This window comes from Leucopleurus acutus (genome assembly GCF_964270905.1).
Source record: "Leucopleurus acutus genome assembly, chromosome: 3".
In the NCBI taxonomy this organism is placed as follows: Eukaryota; Metazoa; Chordata; class Mammalia; order Artiodactyla; family Delphinidae; genus Leucopleurus; species Leucopleurus acutus.
Genome location: NC_139145.1, coordinates 87,650,150 through 87,670,209, shown reverse-complemented (window position 1 = coordinate 87,670,209; position 20,060 = coordinate 87,650,150). Strand labels below are relative to the sequence as shown.

The 20,060-nt window shown below is 37.0% G+C and overlaps 1 protein-coding gene across 3 annotated transcripts in view; it reads left to right on the top strand.

The window, feature by feature from the left end:
- FER (FER tyrosine kinase) overlaps nucleotides 1–20,060 on the top strand; it is a 470,748-nt gene that overhangs the window by 29,982 nt on the left and 420,706 nt on the right. For all 3 annotated transcript variants that reach the window (XM_082836311.1, XM_082836310.1, XM_082836313.1), the window contains one exon: nucleotides 13,153–13,420. In XM_082836311.1, coding sequence (XP_082692437.1) covers nucleotides 13,214–13,420 — 207 coding nt within the window. In that variant the 5' untranslated portion in view covers nucleotides 13,153–13,213. The remainder of the gene's footprint in view (nucleotides 1–13,152; nucleotides 13,421–20,060) is intronic.

Sequence of the window (20,060 nt, the reverse complement as noted above, 5' to 3'; positions counted from 1 at the left end):
AAGGTAATTATTGAAATGTATGTTCCTATGACCATTTTCTTAATTGTTTTGGGTTTGTTTTTGTAGGTTGTTTTCTTCTCTTCTGTTTCCCACTTAGAGAAGTTCCTTTAGCATTTGCCGTAGAGCTGGTTTGGTGGTGCTGAATTCTCTTAGGTTTTGCTTGTCTGTAAAGCTTTTGATTTCTCCATCGAATCTGAATGAGATTCTTGCCGGGTAGAGTAATCTTGGTTGTAGCTTCTTCCCTTTCATCACTTTAAGTATATCATGCCACTCCCTTCTGGCTTGTAGAGTTTCTGCTGAGAAATCAGCTTTTAACCTTATGGGAGTTCCCTTGTATGTTTTTTGTCATTTTTCCTTTGCTGCTTTCAATAATTTTTCTTTGTCTTTAATTTTTGCCAATTTGATTACTATGTGTCTTGGCGTGTTTCTCCTTGGGTTTATCCTGTATGGGACTCACTGCACTCCCTGCACTTGGGTGGCTATTTCCGTTCCCATGTTAGGGAAGTTTTCAACCATACTCTCTTCAGATATTTTCTATGGTCTTTCCTCTCTCTTTTCTCCTTCTGGGACTCCTATAATGCGAATGTTGTTGCATTTAATGTTGTCCTAGAGGCCTCTTAGGCTGTCTTCATTTCTTTTAATTTTTTTTCTTTATTCTGTTCTGCAGCAGTGAATTCCACCATTCTGTCTTCCAGGTCACTTATCTGTTCTTCTGCCTCAGTTATTCTGCTATTGATTCCTGCTAGTGTAGTTTTCATTTCAGTTATTGTATGGTTCATCTCTGTTTGTTTGTTCTTTAATTCTTCCTGGTCTTTGTTAAACATTTCTTGCGTCTTCTCCATCTTTGCCTCCATTCTCTTTCCAAGGTCCTGGGTCATCTTCACTCTCCTTATTCTGAATTCCTTTTCTGGAAGGTTACCTATCTCCACTTCATTTAGTTGTTTTTCTGGGGTTTTATCTTGTTCCTTCATCTGGTACATAGGCTTCTGCCTTTTCATCTTGTCTATCTTTATGTGAATGTGGTTTCTGTTCCACAGGCTGCAGGATTGTAGTTCTTCTTTCTTCTGCTGTCTGCCGTCTGGTGGATGAGGCTATCTAAGAGGTTTGTGCAAGCTTCCTGATGGGAGGGACTTGTGGTGGGTAGAGCTCAGTCTTGCTCTGGTGGGCAGAGCTCAGTAAAACTTTAATCTGCTTGTCTGTTGATGGGTGGGGCTGGGTTCCCTCCCTGTTGGTTGTTTAGCCTGAGGCAACCCAACACTGGAGTGTACCTGGGCTCTTTGGTGGGGCTAATGACAGACTCTGGGAGGGCTCACGCCAAGGAGTACTTCCCAGAACTTCTGCTGCCAGTGTCCTTGTCCCCACGGTGAGCCACAGCCCCCCCCACCCCGCCTCTGCAGGAGACCCTCCAACACTAGCAGGTAGGTCTGGTTCAGTCTCCCCTGGGGTCACTGCTCCTTCCCCTGGGTCCCAATGTGCACACTGCTTTGTGTGTGCCCTCCAAGAGTGGAGTCTCTGTTTCCCCCAGTCCTGTCAAAGTCCTGCAATCAAATCCCACTAGCCTTCAAAGTGTGATTCTCTAGGAATTACTCCTCGTGTTGCCAGACCCCCAGGTTGGGAAGCCTGACGTGGGGCTCAGAACCTTCTGTCCAGTGGGTGAACTTCTGTGGTATAAGGGTTCTCCAGCCTGTGAGTCACCCACCCAGCAGTTGTTGATTTGATTTTACTGTGATTGTGCCCCTCCTGCCATCTCAATGTGCCTTCTCTTTTGTCTTTGGATGTGGAGTATCTTTTTTGGTAAGTTCCAGTGTCTTCCTGTCTATGATTGTCCAGCAGCTAGTTGTGATTCCGGTGTTCTCACACGAGGGAGTTAGAGCACGTCCTTCTACTCTGCCATCTTCCTATTAAATTTCTTGTCCGCTTATGAAAATTTGTCTTGGAGGAAGAATGAAAGATTTCCTGTTTCTATGGCACAGCTTTTATTCACTTATTTTTTGATTTTTCTATGTAAGCATACCTTTGTGGTATATTTGAATTTATTTTCAATGTTAAAAAATGAAATGATTAAAGAAATATTTGTGACAACAATATATCATCTGTGTTAACATAAATTTTCCTTACTTGGAAGTATTCAGTACAGATTAAAGTTTCTTTATGCTATATAAAAGCAGTATTTTCTCTGTATATTTGGAGAATGTAAAAAAGTTTCCAGGATGTAAAAAAATTGTGGAGCCAAAAGTTGAAAAACAAGAGGCATTTTAGAAGAAATACTTGCCTATACCCTTATATTTATAAGAAGTACCATGGGAATTCTATTGTCCTGTCAAGGAAACTAGTTATCTGTTTTATATTTTGGTATTAAATAGTGTCCATTTTTGTTTAAGAAGTATGTATTTATAGATCTATTTTATACAGGATGAAATTCTAATTTTTGAAAATATGGCAGTTTTTAATGGTTCTTTTAAAGTTTTTAATCACTATTTATGGTGAATTGAAAACTCAACATAACTCACTTGATCCTAAATACCAAGCTGAATGCCATTAAATAAGAAAGATTTAAATAAATTTAAATAGTCAATAATGTTTTTAGGACTTTTACTAGTTTTACCTTTTAAGAAAGATGCTATTTATTAGTTTTGCCTTTTAAAAAGATGTGTATTTTAAAAGATGCTATCTTAAAATAGACATCTTTGCTAATGACATGCCTGTAGTTTTGTATAATACTCTATTTCTGCCTGATTTGTACTCAGTATCCACTAAATTATAGAAATTCTTATTTTAAAATCTCATTTACAAATCTTTTAAAAAATGGGTTTGCTCTTGCAATTATTTATAATAAATTGAATACCTACTGTATATGGATAGTAATTTTAGCCCCAGTGTTATAAAAGTGAAAACTCTGTAATATTCTTATTTTCATGTATATCGTAGTTTGATGGGAGAAATATACCTGAACAAATAATTAAAATATACTATGAGAGGTGTTATATTAATCACAGGTACATACATGATCCCTGAGATCTGAGAAAAGGGAACACCGAAGTTGGACTGGGTAATTATGGTTGTGGGGATGGTCAGAGAAGGTTTCACAGAGAAAACAACTTTACAGTTTAGTTGTTGAAAATTCTGCAGGCAGGCAAGGGATAAAAACATTTAGACTGAAGGAACAACATCTGCAAAGCTACAGAGGTATGATCATGAGACATTTAAGGGACCATAGGTAGAAAACTATAGGGTGGAAGGCTGTCTGGGGCCAGCTTGGATTACCAGGCAAAGGAGTTTGAATTTTAACCTATAGGTTAGGGTTGTAAATTTGATACCTCGTGTTACAAGTAATAATAGAATTAATACCTAGAATCACTAAGTATCCTAAAGAATGAAGAGGGCTAAGTAGGGATTGTAGGGCATGAGGAGATGCATGTATAATGCTGTGTAGCCTCAACCAGTTAATTCATTTAACAGATTTTTATTGTCTACTATATATGCAAGGCACTGTTTTAAGCACTGGAGATGATAGTGGGGGAAGAGATCAGAGTAATTCCTTGCCCAATTGGAACTTATATTACAAATCAGTCTGTATTGTACCCCCGCCTGCTTGCTCTCTCTCTCTCTTTGTAATTTTTGGCTACAGTATGATTGTATAATTTCCTTGTAATTTCTTTTTTCATCTTCCTTATGGTTGACATAGGCAGCTTTTGCTCTATTACTTGTGGAAGAATGTAGCTAAATTTGTGACACCCTCTCCACGTTATTGTTCTTCCCCCGACCTGTAGTTTGAGGTCTGGGCATTACTTTTTTTTTTAAATTGAAATTTCTTTTGAGGTAATTGTAGATTCATACGCAATTGTATGAAATAATAATTCCTTGTACATTTGGTCTAGTTTCCCCTCATGGTAACATTTTGCAAAACTGTGACAACCAGGATATTAAGATTGACATAATCCACTAATCTTATTCATATTTCTCCAGTTTTAATTGTACTCCTTTGTTGTGTGTATGTTAAGTTCTGTAACATTTTATTACTTGTCTAGATTCATGTATCCACCACTACCATCAAGGTACTGAACAGTTCCAACACTACTAGAATCCCTTGTATCCTCCTTCTATAACCATTCTTACCTCCCTTTTCCACTCTGCAGGCCCTAAACCCTGGCTACCCCTAATCTGTCCTTTTCCCAAAATTTTTTCACTTCAAGAATGTTATATAAATGGAATCATACAGTATATAACTTTGTGGGGTTGGCTTTTTTCGTTCAGCAGGATTCCTGAAGATTCGTGCTAGTTGTTGTCTATGTTGATAGACTGTTCCTTTTTAATGTGGGTAGTATTCCATGGTATGCATTCACCTGTTGAAGGATCCCTGTGCTGATTCCAGCTTTTGGCTATTACAAATAAAGCTGCTATGAACATTTGTGTACAGGTTTTTGTGTGAACATATGTTTTCATTTCTATGGCATAAATGTCCAAGAGTGCAATTGTTGGGTCATATGGTAGTTGAATGTTTAGTTTTATAAGACACCAGAGTGGCTGTACCATTTTTTGTCTACTAACCAGCAACAAATGAATGATGCACTTTTTCCATATCCTTACAAGTGTTTGGTCTTGTCATTATATTTTATTTTAGCCATTCTGATAGGTATGTAGTGGTATCTCCATGTGGTTTTAATTGCATTTCCCTGAAGGCTAATTTATGTCGAACATCTTTTTGTGTGCTCATTCGCCATTTTTATATCCTTTTCTGTGAAATGTCTGTTCATGTCTTCCGCTCATTTTCTAGTTGGATTGTTGTTGTTTTTAAATGTTGAATTTTAAGAGGTCTTATGAATTCTAGGCACTAGTTCTCTGTCAGATATGTGGTTTGCAAATATTTTCTCCCAGTCTATAGCCTGTCTTTTTCTCATCTTCTCATGGGTTTTCACAGGGCAACCTTTTTACTTTTGATGAGCCCAATTTATCAATTTTTCCTTGTATGGATTGTGTTTTTTAAAAATTTAATTAATTATTTTTTTTTGCGGTACACGGGCCTCTCACTGTTGTGGGCTCTCCCTTTGCGGAGCACAGGCTCCGGACGCACAGGTTTAGCGGCCATGGCTCACGGGCCCAGCCGCTCCGCGGCATGTGGGATCTTCCCGGACCGGGGCACGAACCCGTGTCCCCTGCATCGGCAGGTGAACTCTCAACCACTGCGCCACCAGCGAAGCCCTGGATTGTGTTTTTTTGTTTCAAGTCTAAGAACTTTGCCTAGCTTTAGATCCTGAAGATTTCCTTCTGTTTCTTTTTTCATAGAAGTTTTGCAGTTTTACGTTTATGTTTAAGTTTTTGAATTAATTTTTGTGTAAGGTGTTAGGTCAGAGTTCATTCTTTTTTTTCTTTTTTTGGCCTATAGATATCCAATTGCTCCAGTACCATTTATTGAAAAGGCTAGTTTTCCTTCATTGAATTGCTTCTGGACCTTTGTCAAAAAGTAGTTGAGCATATTTATGTGGGTCTATTTCTGGGTTCTTTATTCTGTTCCATTCATCTACTGTCTATCCTCTACTAATACCACACTGTCTTGATTTCTCATTCACCAAGTTGGACATATTTTTTTGAATACTCTTTCAGCCCTACTTTCTTCTCTCCTTCTGAAACTCAGACGATACAAATGTTGGGTCTTCTGTTATTGTCCTGCAGGTCCCTGAGGCTTTGCTTATTCTTCTTCTTATTTTCTGTATATTTTCTCAATGTTGTTTGGATTGGTTGAATTCTATTCCTCTTTCTTACATTCACTGATTGTATCCTTTGTTGTCTACTGTTGAGCTCATCTAGTGAGTTTTTTATTCCTGTTATTATATTTTTTAGTTCTATAATTTCCATGTTTTTTAATAACTTCTATTTTTTGCTTAGATTTTCTAATTTTACAGTTGTTTTAAGGGAATTTGTAATTGTTGGTTTACATTTGTTTTAAGAGAATTTGTGATCGATTGTTGAAGCATTTCTATGATGGCTGATTTAAAATCATTTTCTGATAATTCCAACATCTGATTCATCTTGTTGTTGGCATAAGTTGATTGTCCTTTCTTTTTTAACTTGTGATTATTTTTCTTGGTTCTTGATATGACAGGTGATTTTCAATTGAAGCCTAGATATTTTATCTATTATGTTAGGAGACTCTATTTCAATAGCCTATTTCAATCTTTTATTTTTACAGGCAGTCAGTCACTCTGGTTAGATTTAACATGCAGTTCTTGGCCTATTTTTGTGGGCTGTGGTTCCAGTGACAGTTTAATTTTGAGTCTTTGTGCTGTTATTTTGGTTTGCTTTATCTGGTATCACTAGGGCTCCCACTGATTCTTGATGGTGGTGGTGCTGCTTGAGGGAGTAGAAGACATTTTTCTTAGGCTGAGCAGTACTAGATGTCTATTGGTTAGAGAAGGGGTGAGATAGGATTTCTTTACCATGCCCCCTAGCTGCCCTACAGTCTCTGGTCAGGAAAGGAGAATCTTGGACTCGCAGAGAACAAGGAGCTTCCTGGACTGAACCTCTTGCTAGAGCTGGGTCCCTTTTGCCAGTTCTGTGTACCTGCTCTGGTGTTTCTGGGTGGGAAAGGTGATCCTTGGACCTGTGGGGACAGGGAGGCTTTCTGACTGGGCTGCTTGCTATTGCTGGATCTCTCTTGCTGGTTCTTCCTGCCTAGTTCCGTTTCTTTTGGCAGAAAATGGGATTCTCAGGCCTATCAGGGAAGGAGAATGCTTCCCCTGGCTGTTTGTTTTTGGTGAGGCTCATAATCTGTCTCCCTTGCTGGTGGTGTCTGGCTTGCCTGATGTAGTCAGAGGGACTCTTGTCAGATCCTGGGAGGAGTTAGCCTACACGGACTGCCTTTTGTTCCCAGACTGGAAGTTGGGAAAAGTCAGAAATGGATGACCGTTTTCTGTTTGGTGAGGGGGGTACAAGATACCCTGCTTCTGTGCTGTTCTTCCAGTCCTAGGGCCAAAGGAGTTTCCCTTTTCTACCTCTCAGAGTTATTCTTTGGTCGTCTCTTTTGCTATTTTCAGTGTTTATAGTTGTGTTTTGTGGGGCTGAGCTGGGAAAAATGGTCTATGCCATCTTGTTTGGGTCAGAAGCTAGGTTTTACTTTTTTTTTTTTTTTCTTTTTTGCGGTACGCGGGCCTCTCACTGTCGCGACCTCTCTCCCATTGCGGAGCACAGGCTCCGGACGCGCAGGCTCAGCAGCCATGGCTCACGGGCCCAGCAGCTCCGCGGCATGTGGGATCTTCCCAGACCAGGGCACGAACCCGTGTCCCTTGCATCGGCAGGCGGACTCTCAACCACTGCGCCACCAGGGAAGCCCGGTTTTACTTTTTTTTTAAATTTATTTTTAATTTTTGGCTGCATTGGGTCTTCATTGCTGCACACAGGCTTTCTCTAGTTGCATCGAGCAGGGGCTACTCTTCGTTGTGATGCGTGGGATTCTCATTGTGGTGGCTTCTCTTGTTGCAGAGCACGGGCTCTAGGTGCATGGACTCAGTAGTTGTGGCATGCGGGCTCAATAGTTGTGGTTCGCGGACTCTAGAGCGCAGGCTCAGTAGTTGTGGTGCATGGGCTTAGTTGCTCCACGGCATGTGAGATCTTCCTGGACCAGGGCTCGAACCCGTGTCCCCTGCATTGGCAGGCGGATTCTTAACCACTGCGCCACCAGGGAATTCCTAGGTTTTACTTTTAATTTTGGTTTATTTGTCATATGAGCATGGCGATAGAGGGGTGGGGAGGTATTGGCTGGGACTGAGTTTGGCCTTGTTGGGGGCCCTGAGATTTACTCTCTCTTATGAGATTCCATTAAACATCCTGTACTTCTGGATTTAATTTCATCCACCAGTTCTTCATAGAGCCCTGGAAAATGGCAAGCCAAGGCTGCCCTCCCTGCATTTTTCTGAGGTCCTGTCTTGGTACAGAGAAGCTTCTTTCTTTAGTTTTCTTTTTTTTTTTTTTTAACATCTTTATTGGAGTATAATTGCTTTACATTGTTGTGTTAGTTTCTGCTGTATAACAAAGTGAATCAGCTATACGAATACATATATCCCCATATCCCCTCCCTGTTGTGTCTCCCTCCCGCCTTCCCTATCCCACCCCTCTAGGTGGTCACAAAGCACCGAGCTGATCTCCCTGTGCTCTGTGGCTGCTTCCCACTAGCTATCTGTTTTACATTTGGTAGTGTATATATGTCAATGCCAGTCTCTCACTTCTTCCCAGCTTATCATTCCCTATGGTTCTTCAGAACCATTTTTTTTTTAGATTCTATATATTTATGTTAGCATACGGTATTTGTTTTTCTCTTTCTGACTTACTTCACTCTGTATGACAGACTCTAGGTCCATCCACCTCACTACAAATAACTCAGTTTCATTTCTTTTTATGGCTGAGTAATATTCCTTTAGATATTTTCTTGATTTTTCCCTAGGTTGGTCTGTTCAGTGTATGCTGCTTCTTTTCATCTTGGAGTATCCAGTGTGAATTCTCAGGATTTTGTTAATTCTTCTTCCTCGGGATATCTTCTGAAAGTTGAGGGGTAGCGTTGGGCACATTTCCATGCTGCCTAGAGCACCAGAATTTTCTCTTTTTTTCCTTTGAAACTATGCTGTGAAACTTGTGGCATAAAGTTTTACTCCTTTATTTGCTGATGATATGTTTAAATTTTTGTTTTTTCTTAACAGTTTTTGTTCTTTTTATTAGTTATTGGTGGTAGGAGCTTCTGAAGTACTTCTTTTACTATACTGGCTTTACCTGAAAATTCCAATAATGACTTTTTGCAGTTTTCACATCTCTCTCTGACATTCGACATTGCTAATAACTTCTTTTATATCCCATCATCTGTAACTCTGTCAAACCTCTTTTATGCTTACTTAATCTCTACCCTTTGGCTTTTCTTCTTCTAGTTCCTCCATTGATACATTCTCATGGGCTTTGTCCTTGTAATTCTCTGCTTTTCTGTCAACATTCAATCTATTGGTTTTATCACCTTTAAGCAGCTGACTCTCAAATTTGTATCCTTAGCCTTGTATTTTACCTAAGCATTTATTTCCTGCTGAAATGAATGTATTTTCTTTAAAGTAGCTCCGTATTCTCATTCTTCCATTTCTATTGATATTGTCATCATTTATTATTAAAGCCTTGAAGTTATCATTGTATCATCTGTCTCTCTTTTCTTTAAATCCATTTACCAGGTCAAGCCTCTTTGGTCTTAACTCTCACTGACATTGTCAATTATAGATCCTCATTTCTCAAGCTGTATAGCTGTAGTGACTTATTAATTTGCCTTCTTATGTCTCATTTTATGTTTTTGCTGTCTTCAAGCTATTTTATACCTAGCTTCCAGATTAAACTCTATCTCTATGTCTCTTTTTAAATTAACTATGACATACATATAGAAAAGTGCACAAATCACAGACGCTCAGCTTTATGAAATTTCACCAACTGAACACACTTGCGTAACTAGCACCAGCAAACTAACCATTTAAAACATCACATTCATGATCTTGTTATTTTGCCTTAAACACCAGTTAAGGAGTTTGAGCCTTATTAGTTTCCTTAACGTTAGAATAGCAAGAGGTAAATTGGCATGCCATCTGCCACTGCTTGCCACATATAGCTTGATTTTGGAGACATTTCTTGGTTTACTTCACCCCCTAGTCACTTATATTCCCCATATTGCTTCCTGAAATACATTTCCTTTTTAACCTTTTTATCTAAATCATGGTTTTTCCAACCTTAACTCATGTCTTGCCATTTCTAGGAAACTTTTCTGGATTACTTCAGGTTTCATTAATTTTTTCTTTTTCTCTTCAAAAATTCTTTAATTAATTTTTGAATAAGTAATAGCAATATGTTCACTTAAAACAAAATTCAAATGTACAAAGGAGTATATAATGAAGAGTCTCCTTCCCATTCCTGTGTCCCAGCCACTGTGTGTTCTTCTAGAAATATTTTATGCACTTAAGTAAATTTAATTTTTATTATTCTTCCTCCTTTTTACACAATGTAAGCATACCAAGTTCTGTATCTTACTTTTTTCTATTAATAATTGTTAATGATATTTCCCAATCAATACACAAGTTTTCTCATTTTTATATTAGGGCTGAATGATACTCCACTGAATGAATATGCCATGATCACATCTACCACATATGGTTGTGAATGTTGGACACTGAACAGATTCACACAGACTATGATTTGAATGGTACTCCCTAGGATTTCTCAGTTATCAATACAATCAACTGCAGCAGCTTTGATTGTAATTTACCTAGTCAGTTCCTTTTAATTAATATTTCCAGTTTTAAAAAAAATTCCAAACACTACTGAATTGAATAGTCTTATGTGTATCATTTGACATCTGTGGAAAAATTATCTGTAGGATACCATTCCCTTTAATTCCTTGAAGTATTTATAATCTCTACAAATTTAATAATTAGACATAATCAGTTAATTATGGAGCTGTTTTTAAAAATTTTTATTATTTGTGATTCCTCAAGGAGTCGTACCATGTATTAAATTATTTTATATTCACCCTGACCTAGAATACTGGTGTACATAAATAAGCCCTTAGGGTGGGCTGGAGTGTTTCTCAGATAGCTGCCAGATTGTTTCCCTTTTTATTCATCTAAGCTCTTCATAATCCTTTTGAAATTCCTAATAATGAGAGAAAAAAACTATTGTCAAAGCTTTGACCGCAGCTAGATGCATTTAGAAGCAGAAGTGATGTTTATTCCAAGCTACAGAATAAAACGAACCACAATCTCAGATATAGTTTTAAAAAAAAAAGCGAAACGTTTCACCTTTCTTTGGAAAAAAATTTCTTATTCTTCCATTGAAAGCATGGTATGAGATAGAGTATATCTTCACTGAGACTTAGTTGAGCTATAAGTAAAATAACAGAAAAATGTTCTTTTTTGTGACCCATAAAGATACAGTATATCAAAGTAAATTTTTTAAAGCTACTATCTACAAAGTGAATAAACTGGAATTATCCTACTTGATATTAAAGTGAATAAGTCAATTACTTTTATTGACTTATTTATGTTAAGGTCCATTTAGTGTCCTGCTTGCAACTTTGGAAACCTTGATGGAGTACATTTTTCCACAACCTTTTTCCCGCTCTACTTGTTTGATCATAAAACCAGACAGGTTTCAGTTGGGAAAATATTGGAATTTGTTTTCTATTTGGAAAACCCACACATTTTTACCATCTCTTTAGATGGTATCACTGAGCTTAGAGAGAGAAACCTTTTCTTATTTTTCTTATAGGTTAGAGGATTTCAGCTGAATTAAATTGACTTCTGATATGATGAGCCAGACTTAAAAATAAAAGATGTGTTTCCTTATTTTTTCTAACTGACCCTAAAAGATTCACTGCTTGAAATTCTAGGAGACTGGAGGGGAAAATAAATTCTATCATAGTTCTTGGGATTTATAGCAAACAAGCAGGAATAACTTTGGGGTGTCTGATAACTGACCTTTAGATGATTATAAGTTATACTGCAGAGATTTTTTTTTAACAACTTTGAGCTATAACTCACATGCTGAAGAATTCACCCATTTAAACTGTACAATTTAATGGTTTTTATTCTGTTCACAGAGTTGTGCAACCATTACCACAATCAATTTTAGAGCCCTCTACTCACTCCAAAAGGAAATCCAGTACCCGTTAGCAGTCACTCCTCATTTCTTCACAAATTTGCCAGCTCTAGTCAATACTAATTTGATTTATGCCTCTAAAAATAGATTTTGGACATTTCATATAAGAAGACAGCACAACATGTCAGTCTTTTGTGTTTGGCTTCTTTCACTTAGCATGTTTACAAGGTTTATCCATGCTGTAGCTTGTTTCAACATTTCATTCATTACCGTTGCCAATTTCATTGTGTGGATACATTGTTTTATTTATCCATTCATCAGTTGATGAACATTTGGGTTGTTCCCCTTTGTGACTATTATGAATAATTCTGCTCGAATATTCATGCACAAGTTTTTGTGTGGGCATATGTTTTTATTTCTCTTGGGTACATACCTAAGAGTGGAATTTCTGGGTCATATATAATAACTCTGTGTTTAAGTTTTGAGGAACTATCCATTTTACATTTACACCACCAGTATCTGATGGTTCTAATTTCTTCACAGTCTCCAACACTTGATATTATCTGTCTTTTTGATTATGGACATCTTAGTGGTGTGAAATGGTATCTCATTGTGGTTTTGATTGATATTTTCCTAATGGCTAATGATATTGAACATCTTTTCATGTGCTTAGTGGACGTCTGTAAATCTTATTTGGAGAAATGTCTACTCAGATCTTTTGCCCATTTTTAATTGGTTTGTCTTGTTATTATTGAGTTGTAAGAATTCTTTATATAATCCAGATAAAAGTCCCTGATCAGATATATGCTTTGTAAATATTTTCCCCATTCTGTGGTCTTACCAGTTACTTGATGGTGGCCTTCAAAGTACAGAAGTTTTTAATTTTGATGAAAACAAATTTACATATTTTTATTTTGTTGCTTGCACTTTTGGTGTCATATTTAGAAACCATTGCCTGGACCAAGGTCACGAAGATTTACTACTATATTTTCTTCTGAGAGTTTTATAGTTTTAGCTCTGATATTTAGATCTGTGATTCCTTTAGATTTAATTTTTTGTGTATGGTCTAAAGAGACATACTGCTTAACTCTTTTGCATGTGGAATCCAATTTTCATTATAACCCACCTTCCCTGCATTCTTCTGTGAATCATTTGTATAGTGAAAATATCAATCAAAACCACAATGAGATACCATTTCACACCACTAAGATGTCCATAATCAAAAAGACAGATAATATCAAGTGTTGGAGACTGTGAAGAATATATATTTTCTATATACGTCATCTGCAAATAGTTTTACTTCTTCCATTCCAAATTCATTGGAAATTATTTCACTTATTTCATTGTACTGACTGGAACCTCCATTACAGTGTTGAATAGAAGTGGTGAGATTGGACATTCTCATCTTGTTCCTGATTTTTTGGGGAAAGCATTCAGTTATAGTGATTTTTTTTTTTTTTTTTACTCTAAAAAGAATGGGCCATAACTTTGCTTTGAAGACTAATTTCCTTTTGATTTAAGATTCTTTTCTTCTGTTTACATACACAGATATGCGCTGATTAGACGGCTCAATTGTGCAGCGTGGAGGATAAGACAGTGCCTTACAAAAATGGGGTTTGGGAGTGACCTGAAGAATTCACATGAAGCTGTGTTAAAATTGCAAGACTGGGAATTACGGTTACTGGAAACAGTGAAGAAATTTATGGCCCTGAGAATAAAAAGTGATAAAGAATATGCATCTACTTTACAGAACCTTTGTAATCAAGTTGATAAGGAAAGTACTATCCAAATGAATTATGTCAGCAATGTATCCAAGGTAAGAAGAATGATTTCATCATTTATTGTCTATAGCATCATAGTTGTCCTTAAGGCAAATAGATCATACTATTGAATAAACGTACCTAAGTCAGCATTCTAAAATCTTCCAAAATCTTGCTGATTATCAGAATCTCATGGGGAAAGTTTCAAAAATTGTAAAATTTGGGCCCAGCTCCTGATATTCTGAGTCAGTAGGTCTGAAATTTTTGAACTTTGAAATCCTTTTTTCCAATAGATGTCCAGATTATTCTAATGATTAGTTAGGTTTGAGAACCCTTCTTACAAACCCTACCTCCTTGGGTTCCTTGAGCCCCGCTGTTTTCTTCTTTTGACACAAACTTTCATTATAACCCACCTTCCCTGCATTCTTCTGTGAATCATTTGTATAGTGAATCACATGGAGTATTTTAACATGTAGATATTCTCTGCTGTCATTTCATTACTAAAATACTAATATATTGATGATTTAATCACACATAAAAATCCTTTGGATAAACAATATGGTTTTTTAGCTCCAAGATTATAAAGTATAAAATTTAAAAATAAGGGCTATAAAAATAAAGGCCAAAATTGCACTGCTAATTGTCCTTTGAAGGCATAAAATATGAAATATTACACACCTTAATAGTTTTGGATTTTCGCTCTGTTTATTTTCATTGTCTTACTTCACACTTCACTATATTTATTCAAAGTTAAAATTTTTTTTTACCTTACTTGGAAAGTTAAAAAAGTTAGTGTGTTTCTTGCACTCATGGGTCTTAGGATTTGAGTAAATTGTAGAAGAAACTCTGTTTCTTATGGGGAATGTGTGTATGTGGTATGTGTGATCAGGTAAAGATCTGTGATGTTGCTGAGAACTCCTAATGTTCATATCTTTAACATCCTTTCCTGGGCCAATGAGATTCCCCAAAGAACCATTCTTTAGTCTCTAGTCTGAAGGTAGGGTTGCCAGATGTAGCAAATTAAAATATAGAACACCAGTTAAATTTGCGTACAATATTTGAGAAATGCATACACTAAAAATTATTTATTTTTTATCTGAAATTCAAATTTAACTGGTGTCCTGTATTTTGTTTGACTACTCTGTTATGTTATAGGAATAGATAGGGAAAGTAGATTGAGTGTTCAAAGAGTCATATTTTAGTTAATCCTCCTGTTTTTGGTAAGCTGCCTGGTGTCTCTGAGTCCAAAAGCTCTCTGGTTAATTTTTTCCTCTTGTTTTCTTCTGCACTGGGGGAAGAATAGTTGCATGTCTGTGGACTGAGCAATAGGAACTAGAATTCTGGCTGTTCCTTATATAGACTGAATCAATCCTTCTGTTTCGGTGCCCTCTCCTTTTTCTTCATTTAGATTTCTCCAGTTCCTGAGCTTTATTGGAGTTATCTGACCCTATAAACTGGTCTTTTCTTCTTTTTCTCCCCCCAGTTTCATTGAGATATAATTGACATACATCACTGTATAGGTTTAAAGTGTATAGCATGATTTTTTTTAAAAAAGGGCTTCCTCATTCTTTTATTTTTAATAAATTTATTTATTTCTGGCTGCATTGGGTCTTCATTGCTGCACGCGGGCTTTAGTTGCAGCAAGTGGGAGCTACTCTTCATTGCGGTGCGTGGGCTTCTCATTGTCGTGGCTTCTCTTGTTGCGGAGCACGGGCTCTAGGTGGGCGGGCTTCAGTAGTTGTGGCACATGGGTTCAGTAGTTGTGGCACATGGGTTCAGTAGTTGTGGCTCACAGGCTCTAGAGCGCAGCCTCAGTAGTTGTGGCACATGGGCTTAGTTGCTTCCCAGCATGTGGGATCTTCCCGGATCAGGGATCGAACCCATATCCCCTGCATTGGCAGGCAGATTCTTAACCACTGCACCACCAGGGAAGTCCAGCATGATGGTTTGATTTATGTTATGTTGTGAAATGATTACCATAGTAGATTTAGCTGATATCCAAATAATAAAAAGAAAAGAAAACAATTTCTCTTTTTGATAAAAACTCTTAGAAAGCACTCACTTAACAACTCACTTTATCATACAACAGTGTTAACTATAGTCATCATGCTATACATTATATCCCTAGTACTTATTTATCTTATAACTGGAAGTTTGTACCTTTTGATCATTTTCCTCAATTCCCCCTCCCACCATGTGGCCTTTTCTTCTTGACCTCCCCTCCGTACACTTAAGTTTCAACTTTTCCTGATATGTTAATGAGTTACCACTTACATTTTCTAACATTTTGTTGGCAAGTCTTATCTGTGATTGTTGCCTTTTCTATCTTCTTTGTTATTGCGAATTTATATTTTAAGTAACTATATTATATTTTGGTAGGGTTTTGGAAAGGAGTGAGAAATAGCCATGTGTTTTATTTACTATGTTTAACTGAAATTATACTGTTTAGAAAAGTATGGGACTTCCCTTGGAGGTCCAGTGGTTAAGACTTCCCTTCCAGTGCAGGTGGTGTGGGTTTGGTCCCTCGTTGGGGAGCTAAGATCCCACATGCCTTGCAGCCAAAAAGCCAAAACATAAAACAGAAGCAATATTGTAACAAATTCAATAAAGACTTTAAAAATGCTCCACATTAAAAAAATCTTAAAAAAAAAAAGTAAGGTAGTGAAAGGAACAAGAAATAGTATTAACAGGTAAGAAGATTGAGGATTTATGAGGTCAGGACAGAGAAGGAGTCATCAATGTGTATACTGAAGTGTCAGGTATTTTGGTGAGGGATAGATGGAGACAAATGCTAAGATAAAGAGGGCAGGAGAATTTGGGGGGTTGGGAAAAGGGGATAGGAAAAGGTGATAGATTGAGAGGAAGTGGTTTAATTGGTAGTATTGCCTTTCAGAGAGGAAGTGTTGAGAGATAACGGTTGAACAATGGTTGGAAACGCAAAGAAAAACAAGGAGTATGTCAGCTTTTCCTCTTAACTCTGAAAATGCATCACATTATTCTGATTATTGTTGCTTTATAGTAATCTCAAAGTTAGATAGTGTAATTTCTCTTTGTGCTTTTTTTTTCTTTCCAAAATTGTTTTGGCTACTTTAGTTCCTGTGCATTTCCATATGAATTTTAGAATTAGCTCATCAATTTCTATAAAAAAGTCTACTGATTTTTGATTGAAATGCATTGAGTATATAGGTAAATTTGGGGAAAATATATCTTAACAGTATTGGAGTTCTAATCCATAAACATGGTGTATATCTTCTTTAATTTTCCTAATTAATCTTATATCAATAGTTTTAAATGTATAGGTCTTTTGGGTTTATGTGTATTTCATATTTTTTATGTTCTTATAAATAGTATTTTTCCTAATTTTCAGTTTTCCACTGTTCATTGTTATTATGTATGTTAATCTCATAACCTAAACTTTGCAAAACGTACTTATTTGCAGTTGTCTTGTAGAGTCCATTGAATCTTCTACACAGATGATTATATTATCTGCAAACAAAGAGAATTTTAGTTCTTCATTTCCAATTTGGATGTCTTTTGTTTATTTTTGTGGCCTTCTTGCAATAGCTAAAACCTCTGGTGCAGAGTTTAATAGAAGTATTGACAGCAGACATCTATGTCTTGTTCTCGGTCTTAGGGGAAAAGCGTTTAGTCTTTCACTATTAAGTATGATGTTAATTTTGAGTTATTTTAGATATCTTCTATAAGCTTATAGAAATTCCCTTCTGTTCCTGCCTAGCTGAGAGCTTTTTCATTAATTGTTGTTGGATTTTGTCAAGTGGTTTGTCTTCTTCTGCTTAGGTGGTTGTATTGTTTTTTTCTTTTCAGTTTGATAATGCGTTGAAATGTATTGATTGATTTTCAGATGTTTCAAACATTTGAAGATTGTTAAAAAAAAAAAAAGGGCTTCCCTGGTGGCGCAGTGGTTGAGAGTCTGCCTGCCGATGCAGGGGACATGGGTTCGTGCCCTGGTCCGGGAAGGTCCCACATGCCGCGGAGTGGCTGGGCCCGTGAGCCATGGCCGCTGAGCCTGCGCGTCTGGAGCCTATGCTCCACAACGGGAGAGGCCACAACACTGAGAGGCCCACATACCGCAAAAAAACCCGCAAAAAAACCCCCAAAAAATACCCACCAAAAAAAACCTTCCCACTTCATCTTTTTGTATTATCCTTGTTTTTATGTCATTGGATTCAATTTGCTAAGAAATTTTTTTTGGAGAATTTTTGTATCAGTGTTGCTGAGGGTTATAGATCTACAGTTCCTTTTCCTGTAATACTGTCTGGTTTTGGTAGCAGAGTAATAAGGCTGGCTTCATAAGACAAGTGGGAAGTATTTTCTTCAATTTTCTGGAGAAGTTTATGTAGAATTGGTTTTATTTCTTACTTAGGTGTGTGATAGAATTCACCAGTGAAGTCATCTTGGCCTAGAGTTTTCTTTGGGAGAAGGTTTTTGGTTATAAATTTAATTTTTAAAGTAAAGGCCTATTCATATGATCCTTTTCTTCTTCAGTGAACTATAAGGAATTTGTTTATTTTTGCCTAAGTTGTCAATTTTTTTTAGTGTTGTTTATTATTTTGCCTTATTGTCTTTTTAATATTTGGAGAATCTGTAGTAGTCTTATCTCTCTCATTCCTGATGTTGATAATTTGTGTCTTCTTTTTTTTTTTCCTTGATTGGACTGGCTAGAGGTTTCTCAATTTTACTGATGTTATATGAGAACCAACTTTTGATTTCATTCATTGTATATTGCTATTCTGTTTTCTATTGCATTGATTTCTGCTCTGAAATCTATTAATATTTTTCCCCATTTAATTTGTGTTTCATTTGCTCTTTTTCTCCCTTGGATTAATAAAGTAGAAGTTGAGATCACTGATTTAAGACTATTCTTCTTCTGTAATACATACATCCTTATAGTGTTCTTAATTTTTTCTGAGTACTGTTTTAGCTGCAACCCAGAAAATTCTCATATGGTTATTTTCATTTTTTTCAGTTCAGAATACATTTTAATTTCACTTTTGATTCCTTCTTTGACCCATGTATTCTTTCAATGTCTCTTATATAATTTCCAAGTAGTTTTTTTTCTAGAGATATTTTTGTTACTGATTTCAAATTGAGTTCCATTGTTTTCAAAGACCCTATTTTATATGACTTGAATCCTTTTAAATTTATGGATACTTGTTTCATGGCCCAGAGTATGGTCTGTCTTGGTAACTCTTTCATGTGCACTTTATACTCTGCTGTTGTTGTTTGCAGTGTTCTTATAAATGACAATTAGGTCAAGATGGTTGATAGTAGTGTTCAAGTCTTTTATTTCTTTACTCATTGTTTTTTTATTTTAAAGATATGGTTACACATTTTAAAAAAAAATTTATTTGGCTGCGTCGGATCTTAGGTGTGGCACATGGGATCTTTGTTGTGGCATGTGGGGTCTTTCATTGCGGTGTGCAGGCTCTTCGTTGCAGTGCGTGGACTTCTCTCTAGTTGTGGTGCATGGGCTCCAGAGTGCATGGGCTCAGTAGTTGTGGTGCACAGTCTCAGTAGTTGTGGTGTGCAGGTTCTAGGGCATGTGGGCTCCGTAGTTGCAGTACATGGGCTTAGTTGCCCCGCAGCATGTGGGATCTTAGTTCCCCGACCAGGGATCGAACCGCGTCACTTGCACTGGAAGGTGGATTCTTAACCTCTGGGCCACCAGGGAAGTCCCTCTTTACTCATTTTTGTCCACCTGTTCTATCAGCTATTGAGAATGGTGTTGAAATCTCTGATTATAATTGTGAATAAGTCTGTTTCTCCCTGCAGTTTGATGTTTTTTTTTCTTTTTTTTTTTTGCGGTACACGGGCCTCTCACTGTTGTGGCCTCTCCCGTTGTGGAGCACAGGCTCTGGATGCGCAGGCTCAGCAGCCATGGCTCACGGGCCCAGCCGTTCCGTGGCATGTGGGATCCTCCCGGACTGGGGCACGAACCCGTGTCCCCTGCATCAGCAGGCGGACTCTCAACCACTGTGCCACCAGGGAAGCCCCCATAGTGTTTTACATAGTAGCTGCACTAAATTACATTCTCACCCACAGTGTGTGAGGGTTCTGTTTTCTCTATAAATTCTCCAATACTTGTTATTTCTTGTCTTTTTGACAATAGCCATTGTGACAGGTATGTGGTAATATCTCATTGTGGTTTTGATTTGCATTTCCCTAATAGCTGGTGATCTTGAGCATTTTTTTACCTACCTGTTGGCCACCCATATGTCTTCTTTGGAAAAATGTCTATTCATATCCTCTACCTGTTTTTAAATTGGATTTTGTTGTTGTTGTTTAGCTGTATGAGTTCTTTATGTGTTTTGGATATTAGCCCGTTATTGGATCTATGATTTGCAAATATCTTATCCTATTCTGGAGGTTGACTTTTTGTTTTGTTGATGGTTTCCTTTGCTGTACTGAAGCTTTTTAGTTTGATGTAGTCCCAATTGTTTATTTTTGCTTTTGTTGCCATTGCGTTTGAATCAGATCCAAAAAATATCTCTAAGAGTGATATTAAGAGTGATATTAAGTCAAGGAGCTTACTGCCTATGTTTTCTTCTAGGAGTTTTATGGTTTCTGATCTTACATTCAAGTCTTTAATCAATTTTGAGTTGATTTTTGTGTGTGGTGTAAGATAGTCATCCAGTTTTATTCTCTTGCATGTGGATGTTGGGTTTTCCCAGCACC